At 41.0% G+C, this 17,147-nt stretch overlaps 1 protein-coding gene across 7 annotated transcripts in view; it reads right to left on the reverse strand.

The window, feature by feature from the left end:
• Cntrl (centriolin) overlaps positions 1–17,147 on the reverse strand; it is a 92,716-nt gene that overhangs the window by 27,238 nt on the left and 48,331 nt on the right. For 6 of the 7 annotated variants that reach the window (XM_017798262.2, XM_017798261.2, XM_008833463.3 and 3 more), the window contains 9 exons: positions 13,133–13,309; positions 10,527–10,661; positions 7,185–7,330; positions 5,351–5,558; positions 4,544–4,723; positions 2,466–2,645; positions 1,501–1,617; positions 1,088–1,232; positions 513–664 (listed from right to left, as the gene is read on the reverse strand). In XM_017798262.2, coding sequence (XP_017653751.1) covers positions 513–664; positions 1,088–1,232; positions 1,501–1,617; positions 2,466–2,645; positions 4,544–4,723; positions 5,351–5,558; positions 7,185–7,330; positions 10,527–10,661; positions 13,133–13,309 — 1,440 coding nt within the window. Of the gene's footprint in view, positions 1–512; positions 665–1,087; positions 1,233–1,500; positions 1,618–2,465; positions 2,646–4,361; positions 4,446–4,543; positions 4,724–5,350; positions 5,559–7,184; positions 7,331–10,526; positions 10,662–13,132; positions 13,310–17,147 lie in introns of those variants that run through there. The other variant, XM_029563702.1, reaches the window with a different exon arrangement.

Raw genomic sequence — 17,147 nt, forward strand, 5'->3', positions numbered from 1 at the left:
ATCTACATCTAGAGCACAAAGGCCAAGTCGGCTGTCATATGGATGTCACGGTTCTGTAATCACCCTGGCATGGCCCATGGGCTCTTATGAGAGCAGGAGTTACATCCTTTATCACAGGGCCTCAATACAGCCTATCACTTGGCCTAGAACTTAGTAAGAGACCCTGGTAAGTACTCAGAAGATTTTTTTTTTTTTTTAAAGAAAATAATATCCAGGTACCTATTTTTCTGTCCACACTCCTCACAATTTTCTAACTATTTTCAATCAGCTCTTTGGGCTCAGGTCATCCTATCCTTTTCTTAACTGCAAACTGGCCATGAAAAGACAAGTACTGTTTCCTGTGGGATGGCCCTATTTTGTAATCTCCAATAACAGAGACACTCAAGAGCCTTTAATGCATGTCTTGGCACAGAAGTGTTCTTAGTACCTGTTAACAAATTTGGGGATGGGGAAAATGTCACACTCTCCTTTAGAAAATTCAGTATACACATCTAGCAACATAGAATTCCTACTTTTGATAATGATGGTGGTGGTGGCATAAAATACCAAAAGCCTTGTCTTTTGAAAGGATCTGCCATGTTGCTGATGTAATCATTCTGAAAAGAAACTTCACGCCGGAGTTCAGCAATTTCTTCTAAAACACTTTCAAAGCCTCTTTTATTACCTGTAAAGAAGAGGAAGAAGGCATGGACTTTTCTCTCCTAACATACGGAAGAGATTCCATGAGAGCCAATGAACACAATCGTTTTCTCTCAGCTTGCCCTTGGGCAACTGCTTTTTGCTAACACTGAGAACATCCTTCTGCCCATCAATTATAAAGTAATTCAGAGAAAGTAAACATATCTGTTAATTTTATTTCTTTTAAAATTATAATCTACACCTTGTCTTTCTGTAACCAAGCCCTTTAATACCATACTTTAAAAATGCTTCTTAAATTCTTTAACTTATTCTGTAATTATCAGAGCTCTCTGGGTCAGACACAGAATGGATTCCCAACAGTTAAGCACTTTTTCCAACGGCAGAAAAGAAGGCAATTCAATTTTACAGCTATATAAGTACCCCAAATCAAAGCCCAGTAATACGTTACCCGTCCCAGAGAGGTCTAGTAAATTCCGAAGCCTTGTGATCTCAGCCCTTTGCTTCTCCATTGTCTTGCTCAATTTCTCAATTTCTAGCACCTGGGAATTTGCTCCTTCAGTACCTACATCTGCTTGGTCCACCTCAATTCGAAACTATTAAAAAAAAAAAAATCACACACAAAGCAGTCAATGAGTAAATTATTTCCCAGGTGTGTTTACCCTTGCAACTATAACATCCTATTTTGTATTCACTTTCTAGCAGTGAGATCTTCACTTTCACTGCACTGATCTGGCACACAGGAGCGGACACAGACTGACCATTAGCAGCGCTTCAGACTACTGAGCGCTCACACACAGTACTTTAGTCCTTTATGAATGGGGAAGGACCCCGTAAAGTAGAAGCTCAGGTACCAGCACTGACCTGCTCCTCTCTCTCCTTGAGAAGATTCTGCAGGAGCTCGATCTCTGCTTCAGCTCGGGTCAGGTCGCTGGCCGCTTGCATGGCCTTCCTGCTGAACTTCTCTGCCTCCTGCCACTCCTAGAGGAGAGCATAAGGGCAGTGCCATCACAGGTGGTCATCTTCACTCTTCCTTCCTCAGTGTGAGTCCACTGCTTCCATCACATCACCAACCTGGCTGATTCATGCACGTGGAGTGCCAAGCCTCCCTTTTCTTACTGTGTTCTCATTGCTGGGCAGCCTGACCTACCCAATAGGGGACCAAGTGGAGGGTATTGCATGAGGACTAAGGGCTTTTCTTCATCGTCCTGGAGAATTTCTTGACAGTCCCTCGGGGGATCTCATTTGAGTCGTTTTTCTGTGTTCTACTATCTTAATCTCACTACAATCTGCATCCTATAGAGCACTATAACCCTTACTCCAGTCAGTTCTATCAGTCCTTATAAAGTAATGTAATTTCATATAAATACACATGATGAAAATTTTGCGGCTCAGAGGGACCATATGGCAAGCCTTCAAAATTTCAGTCCAGGTACATACTGACAAGGATCTCTCAAAGGAGACTGCTGTCCCTTGAGGTAGGGATAGTTACATTTGATGGTTCTTTTCAGGACTCTACTGAGTGTCATGGCCATGGCATTCCAAAATATATTCTTGGGGTTGTAATGGAAGAGATACAATCCTTCAGGTCTAAGAAAAACAGACAACTTCACAATAGCTTATAAGATAACCAAAGTCTACATCAAGAGACCAGTAATATAAATCACTACTGTTTTTGTCTTTTAAGACAGGGTCCTCCCTCTAACCTGGAACTTGCTATTAGACCAGGCTGGCCTCAATCTCAGAGATCCACCTGCCTCTGCCCAGCCTAGGTATTATGTTTTTGACAGCAGTACTGGTGGAAATGTGCTCTGACCACAGGGACTAACCTCTGCTCGCTCTTGGTTGATCTTCCTAACAGTTCCATGCAAGGACTTGAGCTGGTCTTTAGCAATGGTGAGCTCAGCTGCAGCTAGTTTATCAGAAGCAGCCACAGCTTTCTTCAGATTCTTCAGTTCTTTATCTAAACCAAGAACCTGCTCCTGAGACTTGGCATCTTCATGTTTCTTCTAAAATTGAAAAAAAAATCATTACTTAAACAGCAGTGAATTAAGATATGAATTTTAACAGAGCAGGGACTCTGTTCAGTGCGTAAGCAATCTAGAATAATACCTGATACATTCTAGGTGCTCCATAAAGATCCCTTAAGATAAACTTAAACTGTGTGCATGTGTGTGTGTGTGTGTGTGTGTGTGTGTGTGCGTGCACGCGTGCATGCATGTACGGAGGCCAGGAGAGAACATTACGTGTCCTCTTCTATCACTTGCCACCTAGTTCTTCCTTTAAACTTGGGGCTTGTGTTTTCTCAGCTGGGCTGAAAGTCAGCAAACCCTAGTAATCCTCCTGTCTTGGCCTCCCTCACAACTGCGGCAAAAGGCAGGGGCGTCTGCCCAGCTTGTTATGTGGATGGTTGGATTCTGAACTCCAGGCCTATCTGTACACCAGGGCTCCCAACCACTGAGTCATTTCTCCAGCAGCCCCCAACACATGTAACGTGTTTTTTGGTCCTTTTGAGACAGGGTCTCCCTACAGCCCCAGCTGACCTGGAATTTACTATATAGATCAGGCTGGCCTTGATCTCACCGAGATCCACCTGCTTCTGCCTCTGAGTGCTGGGATTAAAGGCATGTGCCACCATGCCTGGCTACATAAGACTTTTTAAAGAACGTTTTCTTAGTTAAGAATCTCAGTGATCCTAAATTCATGTATTCAATTAAAACGATTTACCAGCACTATCAACATGGACAGACAAGCCTTCACCATCACTGAGTCAGGCCCTGGGTGTGGTGAGGACAGACCTCAGCATTTTTGAGGAACTGAAAGCAGCAGCGCAGTGAGGAGACTGAACTGGGGAAATCATGCAGGTTCCACGGGTGGAAGGACTTTGGTGTTTAACAATGGAGGTTATGAAAGGGAGGATGGGACTGACCACAACTAACTCCCATTTTACAAAGTGTAGGTTGGTTGTTTTGTGGAGCAGGATCATGTAGAATTGGGAATCAGTGAGGCAGCCACAGCAGCAATGATGGCTAGACAAGGGTGGTGGCATCAGAGGAAGAGGTCATGCATGCATTGCAGATATACTTTGGAGGTGGACACAGCAAGACTTGGAAACCAATGGGTTCCTATGAAGAGAGGAGATGGCAGATATGAGGAGGAAGAAAGTCTGAAACAGGAGGTGGACGGTGAGCTTACTGGTGGAAAGGGTAAAGAGCAATGGCTGTGTGAGACTGGACTGTGGGATTGCAGTGATACAATGGCGACCCCAGGAACACCTAGCACGGGTGCAGCACCAAAGAAAACAGGTGACTTCAGTTTTAGCCAGAGAAGTGAGACAGGAGAAAAGGACAAGGAACTTAACAAAACTTGGGAAAAAAATTAGTAGTAGGCCATAGAATTTAAGCTGGATGAAATGGAAAGTAGAGACAGAAAGGGCTCAACAGACAAGCTCAATTGTGCTGCTGAGCTTTGGCAGGAGGCTAGTAAAATGAGAGGTTATGACCAGAGGGTGACTCTTTAGTCTGTGGTCTCTGAAGTGGCAAGTGAAATTTCTGAATTTGATAAGGTTCAGGATATGACACAGGTTGAGGATAGATGGAGACAGGACATCAGAGAGGCCAGGTGAAGTTAAAAGTAATTTCTCATAGGATTTCCAAGGTGGCAAACTCACCCAATATCGTTTGTGAAGTATCAGCTAAATGACTCTAAAGTTACTGCTCACATACCCAACTCTCTTGTTTCCATCTATCATGAGAGTCTCAGGTCCTTGATTCAGTAACAAGCATCAGGTGTGAGGTCTCAGCACTGCGCTAGCATGCACACAGAAGAGAATGGGGAGTCTCACCCCTCTCAGCTGACTATCAGCAGGCAGGGCCTGGGGAAGCGGGTACTTTTCTAGCCTTCCCACCTTTTTCTCTAACTCCTGGAGTTGAGCCAGAATTCTTTCCTTCTCTTCATCTGCTTCCTGAAGTTGGAGGTCTGTAAGGCCTTGTATTTCTTCCATACTTTTTAGATTTTCTTGCAAATAGTGAATTTCATTCTCCAGTTGCTGTATTCTTGCATCGTGCTGCCTTTTATCAAAATTAATCTGCGAGGAAAGCAAGCTTCGGGAGTGATTTCCACCCCCTGTCCCCCCCTTTTTTTTGACAGGCCCTTGCTATATAGCCTAGGCTGGCTTCAGACTTGCTATATAGAAGGGTGATCAAGAACTTGTGACCTCTGACTTGCCCACCTCCATCTCACAAGTGCTGGGATTATAGGCTTATGCGTGGCATGGAGATTTTTTAAAAGCAACATGTTTTAAGCAAAATAAGAACTTGTTACAGAGTTATGTTCTTTATTATCAAGCATAAGGTTCTGTGCTAAACAGACACCAGAGGTGTTTTTAATCTTTGATTGTCTGCCTTAATATTAACATCAGTAGACTAGAAAACAATCAGCTCTGGCACTACACTATACTTTAGCAATGTGGTATTATTTATCTGCCTGTTATAAAACATCTACAACTTGCTTTCCAAAGTTATAGATGGGTATGACTTTGACATCAAGAACCATATTCAGGCAGGATTGGTTTAGTCACACCATCTTGACTTCTTGTGAGTGAAAATAAAAAGTATTGCTGAATTTACTCTAGAAAGGAAACATTATAATTTGCTGAAAAACATCAAGGTTTGCCAAAGGCGGCCCCTCCCGCTGCCTCTAGCCCTCTTCTTACTCTGGCTTCAAGGGCTCGTTCACACGCCTCCCTGAACTCCTCTTGTCCGTTCGCCAGTTTCTCTTGCTGGAGAGCCATTTCTTCATGGAGTTTCCTTTCTCTAACTTGTGCTTCGTCTCTTTCCCACTGGGAACGTGCAAGAATTTCACCGAATTGTTTCTGTAGGTCGGCAAGACTTTTCCCTAAGATGTCTGAAGGACTACAGATTCTGGTAAGGAGAAAAAACAAGAAGGTATAAATGTGACATTCTATTTTTAATGTTGGATGTAAACATGTTAACATTAATGCAAGAGTAGAAAACTGCGAGAAAGAACTGGTGAAACAGCAATTTCCTCAGTACCTCCCAAGGGCAAATCACTGCACCCAATCCCAGCTGCCACTCGGAAAACACAGGCTCATATGAGGCAAGGATAAATATTCATATACAGAAATTATCCCGTTTTCTTTTGTACACTCTGCTTAAAATCACTATGTGGGGTGTGGTGGCGCACACATTTAATCCTAGCACTTGTGAGGCAGAGGTAGGTGGATCTCTGTGAGTTCAAGGCCAGTTTGGTTTACATAGTGAGTTCTAGGCCAGCTGGGGCTACAGGGAGACCCTGTCTCAAAAACACCAAAAAAAAAAAAAAAAAAAAAAAAAAGAGGAATATGACTTTATAGACATACACAGGTGCCAAGGATCCAAGTGCAACTGATTATGACTAGTAATAATCAGATACATACAGATTAGAGAGGCACGCGCCAACAACTCAGTGTTAGTAGCAAAAACAATGAGTCTTTCTGTAAGGAACAATATATTCTAAAATGAAATGGAGACCTTTTTTTAAAGGTTAAAAACTCATTCAATTTTATATCTTACAGGGCTTATACTGAGTTCAATATTGTATAACTGTATTAATTCAACTGTGAACCTAGAAAGTTACAGCCAAATGGTGTAAGTTTGAGATGTAAGAAAGATATATTCTTGCTCTGGAGTGTGTTACTGAATTATGTTAAAAGCTGTAGTGAAACACTTCTTCTAATCATGTAGTTATTAAAAATTAAAAAAAAAAAGAACCAAAAAATAAATAAATTAAAAAAAATGTGTAATATGGCCCTACTTCCTTATCATATACCTCCTGATCAGGTGAACTTTCAAGAAAGATTCTTAGGGGGCAGGAGAGGCTGGTCAGCAGTTAAAGACCATTGGTTGCTCTTGCAGAGGACCTGAGTTCAGGACCCAGCACTCACATGGAAGCTAGCAATCATCCATAACTCCAGTTCCAGGGGATTCAACACCCTCTTCTGACGTCTGTGGGTATTTCATAACACAGGTACACTTATACACATACGGGCAATACACTCATACACATAGAAAAGAAATATATTAAATATTAAAAAAAGAAAGACACTTAGCTGGGCACAGTGGTACATACCTTTAATCCTTAGCGCTCAGGAGGCAGGGGAAACTCTGAGTTATATATAAAACATCTAATTCTAAAAAAAATTTTAGTTATTATTTTATGTGTATGCATATTGCCTGCATGTATGTAAGTGTACCCGTGATGTGCAATGCCCAAGGAGGTCAGAAGAGGGCATCATATGCCCTGGAACTGGAATTACAGACAGTTGTTTGTCATCATGTGGGTGGGAACTGAGCCCAGGTCCTCTGCAAGAGCAGCCAGTGTTCTTAACCACTGAGCCATCTCTCCAGCCCCAGAATTTAAAGTCTTGTATCAATCTTTTGTAAACAACATAAAAGAACTGAGGAAGACCAGATCATCACTGACCCTGACATGTAGCTCTGAGGTAGTGAGGCTCACTCTTGTATTTGGGGGTCTTGATTTCTCCTTACCTCATTTCCCCAGCCCCTAATTTCAGTTTTCTCCTTAGCTCATCAACACGAGCTGCCACTTCTTCTGGATGAATCAAACCATCAACCACATGGTTAAGGTGATTCTGGAAATCTTTAAGCTGCTGTTTTAATAGGTTATTGTCATCCTATGGAGGGACAAAATGGATAATATGTTATTGGACAGCAGTTTTCATCATTAATAAATGGATGCACATATCCTGACCACAGAGCTACATTCACATGGTACCTTTTTCCAATAAAAAGAAACTTCTAAAATTTCTTCAAATTATAAAGAAAAGTGTTTCTATATACTAAGCTAAGGATTCTATTCCACTGGATGCCTGTAACACCTGAGTGACGAATCTCCTTCAACTCAGTATAACTGCTAACCACAATGGAGAAACTAAAATGGCAAATAATTTGTTAAATGTCTGAGCCATTCAGAGCTCTTTTTTGTAGATTGTTCTTTCCCACTCCCTTGAGGCTGCCTTTTCTGGAGAACAGTTTCTACAGTTTTCTGAAGAAACTATACTTTGGTTTTGGTTTTTTCCAGGGCTAGCAATATACACACTAAGGTTCTCTCCTGACACTAGGTGGAGCAAGAAGTCACAGGCCCTAGTCAGGCAGAGCTATCAAGAGGGATAACCCACTCTCTACAGCATACTGAGGCACTGTGCTTTGTACATTGTGTTGTGTTTCTGAATACCATCATGTTTCTAATTAATTACACGAGATAGTCAACACTTTATTATAATATGCTTTGTGTGTTAAGATAACTCTGCCCAACTGTATGCTAATGCACCTGCTTTATAGCACATTTGAGGTGAGCTAGGCTACAGTGGGATATTCAATAGGTCAGGTATAGTAAGTACATTTTAAACATGATATTTTCAACTAACAGTGGATTTATCAGGATATAACCCCATCATAAGTCAAGGAACATCTCTATTGCCTAATCCTGCCCTAGGTGATCAGACTCAAGGATAGCTAACCTGGTGATTAGCCAGAAAAATAGATTCTTACTATCTCCGTAATTTGAACCAAGATATAGTATATAGCAAGCCTGTAGAAGAGTTGGACCTGAAACAACAGTCAATTCAGGAACAAGGTTCATGCTGTGCCAAGTATAACACACAGAGAAAAAGGGAAGGTGAAATGGGAGGCTGTTAAGAGTGACTTTGGTTCTTAGCAAGCTGTCTCTTCTTCGACCTAGCATGAGTTCATTTTAACAAAATGAATTTTGAGAAAGACAATGGTAGGTGGGTATCAGTTGTACTTTCTATCAGGAGGCTAGAAGGCTGAAGGACCTAGTTCTACCCAAGGCAGACTACAACTGGAAAGTTGAATTCAGTTTCTACTTTACAGGGAAGCCTCTGAAGGCTTTTAGTCCTTTTCTATAAGAGATGCATACTGAAGTATTTCTAGGTGTCCTAATTAGCTTCTACTGCTGTAATAAAAACACTGACCAGCCCTGGGCGTCGTAGCGCACACCTTTAATCCCAGCACTTGGGAGGCAGAGGCAGGCGGATCTCTGTGAGTTCAAGGCCAGCCTGGTCTACATAGTGAGTTTCAGGAGAGCTAGGGCTACAGGGAGAGTCTGTCTCAATAAGACGCCCACCCCCCAAAGAAAAAAGAAAACACTGACCAAAACCAACTTGGGGAGGAAAGGGTTTACTTGGCTTACTGCACAGTCCATCACCCAGGGAAGTCAAGGCAGGAACTCTGGGCAAGAACCTGGAGGCAGGAGCTAAGCACAGACCACGGAGAAACGCTACTTTACCGGCTTGCTCCCCTGGCCTGTGTTCAGCGTACTTTCACAGAACCATTTGCCCAGGGTGGTACCACCCACAGTGGGCTGGGCCCACCCTCATCACTTAACAATTAAGAAAATGCCCCACAGGGATGGCTACAGGCCAGTCTAATGGAGGCAATCCTCAACTGAGGTTCCCTCTACCCAGGTGTGTCAAGTAGACAATTGGCATTATATAGCACACGAGATGAAATAGAGATAATTTGATTTTCCTTTAAAATATTCAGACAAAGAAAAAGGTAGACTAAATGTAACAAAGTTGACAATTGTATAAACTAGGAATGGATCAAAGGTCATGGGATTATTCTGGTTTTGTGATTATTTAAAAATTTCCATAGTGAAACTAAAATAATCCAGAGACAAATAATAATCTAGAGACACACACAAACCCCACACCCTTCTTTCTCATACAGAATGGAAAACATACATCTTCTACAATATCTGCTTCAGAAGTTGGAACTAACCACATGCCTTTCTCACACATAACTGAAAACACATATCTTCTAAGATATTCACTTCACAAGTTGAATTAGCAGCAGTTAAAAATTCTAAGTTTGTTGCTAGAGAGATGGCTCAGGGGTTAAGAGCACTGGCTGCTCTTGCGAAGGACCTGGGTTTGGTTCCTGGCACCCACATGGCAGCTAACAACCGCCTGTAACTCCAGGTCCAGGGGATCAGATGCCCTCTTCTGGCCTCTGTGGGCATTGCACAAATGTGCTGCACTTACATGCAGGTAAAATACTCATACACAAAATAAAAATAAATCCAAAATTTAAAAAAAAAGTCTAAGTTATCAGATTTTCTCAAGTTTTGAGGAAAGGCTACTTGAGGTATTAGAAAAAGAAAAAAAATCGGGGCAGGTCTAGTCTATTTGTCACAGACCTCCCTGCATGTGTTTTTGGATGCCTTTCACCAAACCACACAAACTATGACCCACTATTTCTGATCATCACAGTGGCCACCTCAGGTAGCAAAGCACCCCCGACTTCACAAAACTGGAAGATCTGAGTGCCATTTTTTCAAACGCCTGTCATCTTGGAGAGAGTTATCTGGAAAATTCTGTCTATCCACTTTTTCTGCAGTTTGCTACACAGATTATTCTGAGGACAACTGTGAAAATATTTTGTAATACGTTTCTGACAAAAGATAAACTGATTCCATTTCTAATAGCATCCTTTCTGAAAAGATTGTGAAAACTTTATAATTAAAAAAATCTTACTGCAACCCATTACAGTTAAAGTCATAGATAATTACAAGATACTTCAGTGAAAGAGGATGCACCAATCTAATAGTTTTATCTGTCTGGTGACAGAGTTTCTAGGAGAAATGTAAGGTACTACTTTCATGGAGAAGAGGCAGACTTCACACAGTATACTGTTTTAATACTGACACTGAGGCTGTGGAACTACTCTACCCAGAGTTCTCTTTTACCTAATAATTCAGGTTCTGAACAGGTGGTTAAATGCCTGACTAAAGGCCATCCTCTCTGGATACCCTATGTATGAATGTACTCTAAGAGAACAGATCTCTACCTGCAGCTGTTTAAGTTGTGTGCGGAGCTCCTTATTCTCTTGTTCCTTTTCTTCTGAGAAGTGGGCTTTCCCAAGGGCATTCTTGAGGGATTGTCTTTCCTTCTCAAGTTCTGTTTGAAGAGCCGATTGTTCTAACTGTTATAAGAGGAAGCAATGATATGAAACTGTAAAATGGTCATAATTTAAGATCCAAAAAGGCATAGGTAAATTTACATGTGCGTACAAATCATTGCTATTGTTTTGTGTATATACTCTGAAATTTAAAAACCCAAGATAATTTTTCCACATTCCCCTTTAACTATTTATATTTGAAGGGAAATCAGCTCAGCTTAGATACAATATCCCAAGTTCCCACCTTTAAAAGCAAACTGTAGTCCTCAAATACCTATATCATAATCATATCACACATCTGATAAAAATGCAGATGAAGCCAGGCATGGTGATGCACGTCTATAATCCCAGCACTTGGGAGGCTGAGGCAGGAGGACTGAGAGTTAGGGGCTGGCCTGATCTACAGAGTGAGATCTGGTCTCAAAGCCTCAAAGGAAAAAGGAAAAAACAAACAGAAAGCACAAAATAAAATAGCTGATGCCCATACTCAATCTCAGACTCAGGTCAAGTACTAAGGAATCTACACCTAACAAGCTTCACAAGTGATTTCATATCACTAAAGTGCACCAATTTGAGGGCCAAGATCCTTTATGTGATGTGCGGACTGAAGACCATTCTAGCTGCTAAAGGATGGAGTGTTGCCTTCAATACCAAGTGAAGTGGTAAAAAGTCAAGGTTCTTAGGACATTTTTGTCAAGAATTAAAAAGAAAAAGAATGGATGTACAAAAGATAGTATCAATCAAACAAATAAGAGCTGACTTGAAAATAAAGTTTATTTTAAGGTGATGCTATTTAGAGATTTTCTTTACTACTATTTAAAAATATGTATTTATGGCCAGACATGGTGGCACATGCCTTTAAATCCCAGCACTTAGGGGAGAGGCAGACTGATCTCTTTGAGTTTGAGGCCAGCTTGGTCTACATTGAGTTTCTAGGGCTGCACAGTGAGACTCCCCTCCCTCTCCCTTCTCCCCTCTCCTCTCCTCTTCTCTCTCTCTCTCTCTCTCTCTCTCTCTCTCTCTCTCTCTCTCACACACACACACACACACACGTGTTTGTATAAAATCCTGTCAATTGGCAAGATACTGGTATCTGGTAACTAAAGAAATAAACAGGTCTATTTTTAGTTCCTTTTCTAATCACACAAGTATTCTGTAGCATGTACTTTTGAGATCCAAACTGTCTTATTAGCTGGACATGGTTGCACATTTGTGTAATATCAGATCTGAGATGAGGAAGGCAAAACAATTGTGGATCTGGGGCCAGCCTGGTAAATAGCAAGACCTTTTCTTAAAAGACAAACCACAACAGCTGACAAAATGATCTTATTTCATTTCATGTGCCAGGCACTGAGAAAACAGAAATAAGATACAATCTAGTCATTTACTTGAGCTCTAAGTCTAGCTTTGGGGGAAGGAGGGCACAGGCTACATAAGCAGCTGATCATTAAACACAAAAATGCCTTTACTGATCTAGGTGGGAGGAAAGCCAAAGTCAAATCTTGAACTTAGATTTTCAGTAGGGAGAAAGAGAAAGTTAAGATGGGCTTCCTGGAGGAAGATATAGTAGCCATCTCGCTAATAACCCAAACAACACTGTATTTTTAATGTGGTAAAGAATACGTGGCAGCTGGCCTCTGCAGCTGTCTTTATCCTGCTTCCTCCCTCTTCTTTTGCCCCTCTCTCTCTGCCTGGCATCCTGAGCACACTTGCAGCACCTTGTTCTTTCCCTAACCCTTTTCCAGGAGCACTGACACCCCTCTCCCCTTCACCTTTCATGTCTCTGCTGAAACACCATTTCTAAAGGCTTGCCGCCCACGACTCCCCCCCCCCCCCGAAGCCTGTCCCTTTCTCTCCTTCATTTTTGGACTATCAACTCCTCAGACCAAGTCCTCAGTGACTAATGGAGAAGTATTTATTGCTGAGACAATGTTTTCTCTAATTTGCAAGTATAACAAACTAGTGTATCTTTCAGCCAATCATAAAAGGAAACAGCAAACTAAAATTTAACATCAACTTAAAACAGAAGCCTCTTAAAGCTATTCTAGGGAAGGAAAACTAGAATTTATTTAATATTAACTACAAGGTGTTTCAATGACCATTATGTCATTATTCTTACCATCTGCCATTAAACAGAGGAACAGGCTGCGAGGCTCAGAGCCATGAAATGATTTGCCCATGTTCACATAGGACTATTGTGTGAACTCAGAATGTCAGGCTCCCAAAATATGCCCTTTCCATCGACTCATATCCATTATATTAGAAAGTATTTAATGCTAAGACCTATATAAAGGGAGCCAGGTATGGTTGCCATGCCTGTAATCCCAGCACTACAGAACACTGGGGCAGAATGACTGCCGTGAATTCTAGACCAGTCTAGGCTACATAGTAAACTGCTATCTCAAAAACAAACAAACAAACAAACAAATAAGTAAAAAGAAAGGGAAAGATGGCACAGGCTCCATAGTTTCTACTTGGCATGTGCTCCTACTTACCTGAGTAAGCCTTGTGAGTTTTTTCAACTCTTCCTTGAGCTGGTTGGCTTCAGCATCTCTTAGTTTTAGCTGAGCCTCTAGCTCAGCTTCATAGGCACTGAGATCTCCTTGGGCCTGCTGCAGGGAAGCATTCACTTCATGCTGTTCCTGGAGGGCGTTTTCTAGCTCTGCGAGCTCCTGGAAAGATTTGGCATGTTTAAATGCGGAATCCTAACCATGCTTCATAATCATTTGCAAGTCATTATAACTAGCTTAAGTACCAAATGCTGGCCAGCAGCCACCTAGCATAGGAAGTCGTCATTAACAATGAGCTGAAGCCTTGTGCTGTCATATCCTAGTTGAAATACAGACTATTAAATGTAATCTGAAAAGTCACCAAAGTTGCTTTCTAAACTAGCCTTTTGTGTGACTTTAGTATGAAAGCACATGAGGAAGACAGGACTGAAAAAAACTTACAAAAAGGGAATGTTCTCACTGTCACTGCTTTTCTGTGTTTATAACAACTGAGTAAGGCAACTTAGAAGTTTTATAGACAAGAAACTAGAGAATGACCATCTAAATAAATCACATGGCACCGGGTAGCTAGAAGGAGAGTCAAGCTATGAACCTAGATCTCTCTAAAGTTGACACTTTCCCAATTAAACCAGTGTATTCACTTATCAAAAGAAGAGGGGACTAGCATTCCCTAGTACTAAAGATGGTAGTGATATAAATGAATGTTAGTGATACAAGTGAGTGCTAACGAAAGTGTTGATGTGGTGGCCCGTGCCTTTAATCCCAGCACTCAGGGGGCAGAGGCAGGGGGATCTCTGTGAGACTGAGGTCAGCCTGGTCTACACAGCACGTTCTCAGGGTCAGCTGGGGTGGCAGGGAGACCCTATCTTAAAAACAAAAGCGTTAGCTACTAAGAAAGGCAAGCACTTTCAAAGGCACACTCCTATATTACTGTACCTTGAAAGTGTCCTTTATTTTCAGCTAAAGCTTTATGGTGCAAGCTGAGCATGCCCAAAAGCATATATGTCTAGCACCTGAATCTTTTAAACAAGTGTTCCATGGCCTACAACTGAACATGCTCAGGAATGTAATACTGTGCTAAGGATACTTAGCAATGGGTCAACCCCTGCATAAAAATGTATGGGCTCCCTCAATAAAATCCCTCTGCTTTCTCTCTTCAAGGAGCGCAGCCTTTGAAGACACTTCCCTTGTGCTCCTTGGCCATCAGGGGATAAATATTCCTCTGCTTCATCATGCCTAGCTGTGCTTCACCTGGCTCTGTACTCACCGAGATGAAAACCCGGTGCCTTCAGCTCCTTAAGTCCATGCTGATTAACATGTCACTTTTTTTTCGGGGGGGGGTTTAAATGTTACAACTTCCACTCACTTACTTGGGATACTGAAGAATTAAACTACTTTGAATTAAAGAGGAAGATCCTGTGATAACTTCTAGAGAAGTTTCTTAATAGGTGGTCCAGAGACACTTGGCAGTGCAATCACTTAGGCTGCTTGTAGGAAATGCAGACAGCATACATATCCAACAAAGAGTTAATATCCACAGTACATAAAGAATTCTTGCAAATCATTAAGATTTGAAAGAAAAGATAGTCAAATGGAAAAAACAGTCAAAGAATACAAGTAAGAATTCACTAAGTTGAAGAAATTTGAGGAGTAAATAATGAATGAGAGGCACTGAGCCTCTCCAGTATTCAGAGGAAACGGAGTTAAAATGATATAGTACTTCACATGGAGCATGGAGGAACAAAGTAAATACATCACAAGGAAACAATCAGGCAAATAGAGAATGCAGAACGATCTAGAGCACTACTAGACTGGGCCACATGCACAGACTATCATAAAAGACATTTTGGATAGTTGGGAAAATCTGAACATGGTTCAGATCTTACAGGACACTAGGGAATTATTCTTAGTTTTCCCAGGTGTAGTAAGGTATTGTAGTGATGCAGGAAACTAATTTTAAGCAACAAGTGATGAAAGGCTGATGTTATGATGTCTGAAACTTTATAATGAACAGGAACAAAAGGTTATATATTTATAATGGCAAAACACAGCAAAATATTTATTAAGTCTAAGATGGTTAATAGATATTGAACTATTTCAATATTCTTGCAAATATAAACATTTTCAAAATACAAAAATGGGAGAAAGATGCCATTTAAAATCCAGCAGACTGACAAACATGAAGTCTGACCAAACTATTACATTTCCTGCTGGCACAGTAAAACACACCTATAATCCCAGCACTCAGAGGCAGAGGCAGGAAGATCACAGTTCAAGTTCAGCCTGAGCTGCATAGTAAGATCTTGTCTCAAAAAATAGTATTAAATTTTTTTTCAAAATTACATTTTTCAGCCTAGTAAAGTGGTTCAGGAAAAATATATATTTGAAAATACATCCAAATCATGTAAAATTATGTATGAGATAAAGCATATGTGACAAGATCTTAATTGGTGGGTGAATGAAGGGTAAATGCGCACTAAATTTTTTTAAGTGCTTGAGAAATAGCAGGTGGACAATACTGCAATGCTGGCAGGATGTGGTGGACGTAGTCTTCACACTGCTGGTGGAGGAGAAATGGAGTCACCAAGGACAAGACAGCTCTCACCACAGCTCTGCTTCCACTCATAGGCTGTGTCAGTCAGATTTCTGTGGCTGTAGCAAAGTGCCCAAGACAACCAGTTTAAAAGATGGACAGGACTACTTCACTCATGGTTTTAGAGTCTCAGCCCAGGGCTGTATGGTCCTATTGTTCTGGCCCAGTGGCAGCATACTGTATCATGATGGGAATGTATAATGAAAGAAGCTGTTCACAGCAAGGTGCCTGGCAAGCAAAGACAAAGGAAGAGGGCTGGAGTTCTTGTAGGGCACTTTTCAGTGATGAAACTTCCTGACACTAGCTCAGCCTCCTAAAGGATCTGTCATCTCCCTGTTCCCCTCTAGGCCGGGGACCAAACTTTCAACACATGCATCTTTGAGGACAGTTATCCAAATGATAGCAGTCTCCAGGCTAAAGATGTGCCCAAGAATGTCATGAGTAGTACTGACTGTAAGAGCTAAAGTCTAGAAATAACGTAACTGTCCCCCACAGGAGACTGAAAACTCGGCAGCACATGCTGCACAATGGGTGCTGTCTAAACAAATACAAAGAAGCCCTGTGGAGCTGCAGGTACCCGTGTGCATTAATTCTCACCACCACAATGGGAATCTTCGAAAGAAGTGTCAAAGAGCATGTACATGGTGATCATGTCTATGTAAGTATTGAAATCATGGAAAATAATGCTACATTTTGCTATGGATGTTTAATCATATATTTATTATATAATAAAAGAATGGAGATGTAGGAAAATAACAACCATACTCAGAGTTTTTGTACCTCTGGATGAGAGCATGCAGGTTTTCAAACATATCTGCAATATTTTATTTCTTAACCTATGTTGTGAATATATGGAAGTTTCTGTCACTTCATATATGCCTGAGAAATTTCCTATTAAAATTCAGATTCTGGAGGCAGTCATACTGAGAATGAGGTTTAGGAATCTCTGATTCGCCTGTGTAATGAAGTCTCCCAAACAACTAAAATAGCACAAGTGAAATCCCCAATGGATGGGCAACACGTCAGGTGTGAAAGGTATACTTTACAGCCTTACACCTGTCTTTTCAGCTGTAAAATAACATCAGTTATCAAGTAGTAGCAAGTTTAAAGGTTAAAGTAGCAAGTATCAAGGTTAAAAACTCAATTTTTGTCTTACAGGGTTTATACTGAGTTCAATATTGTAAAACTGTATTAATTCAACAGTGAACCTAAAAATTTTATAGCCACTTTTGAAAGAGACATATCTTTGCTCTAGAAACTGTTATTAGATATGTTAAAGCTGTAATGAAATGCTTCTTCTAATCGTGGTTATTAAATTTTTTAAAAAATCAAAAAAATAATTCTTCAAAGCATACAAATTTGCTCCTTAATAATTAGTAGATGTGAAAAATATTACCATTGAAATCT

Source organism: Nannospalax galili, unplaced genomic scaffold, assembly GCF_000622305.1.
Source record: "Nannospalax galili isolate Female #2095 unplaced genomic scaffold, S.galili_v1.0 scaffold34, whole genome shotgun sequence".
Taxonomy (NCBI): Eukaryota; Metazoa; Chordata; class Mammalia; order Rodentia; family Spalacidae; genus Nannospalax; species Nannospalax galili.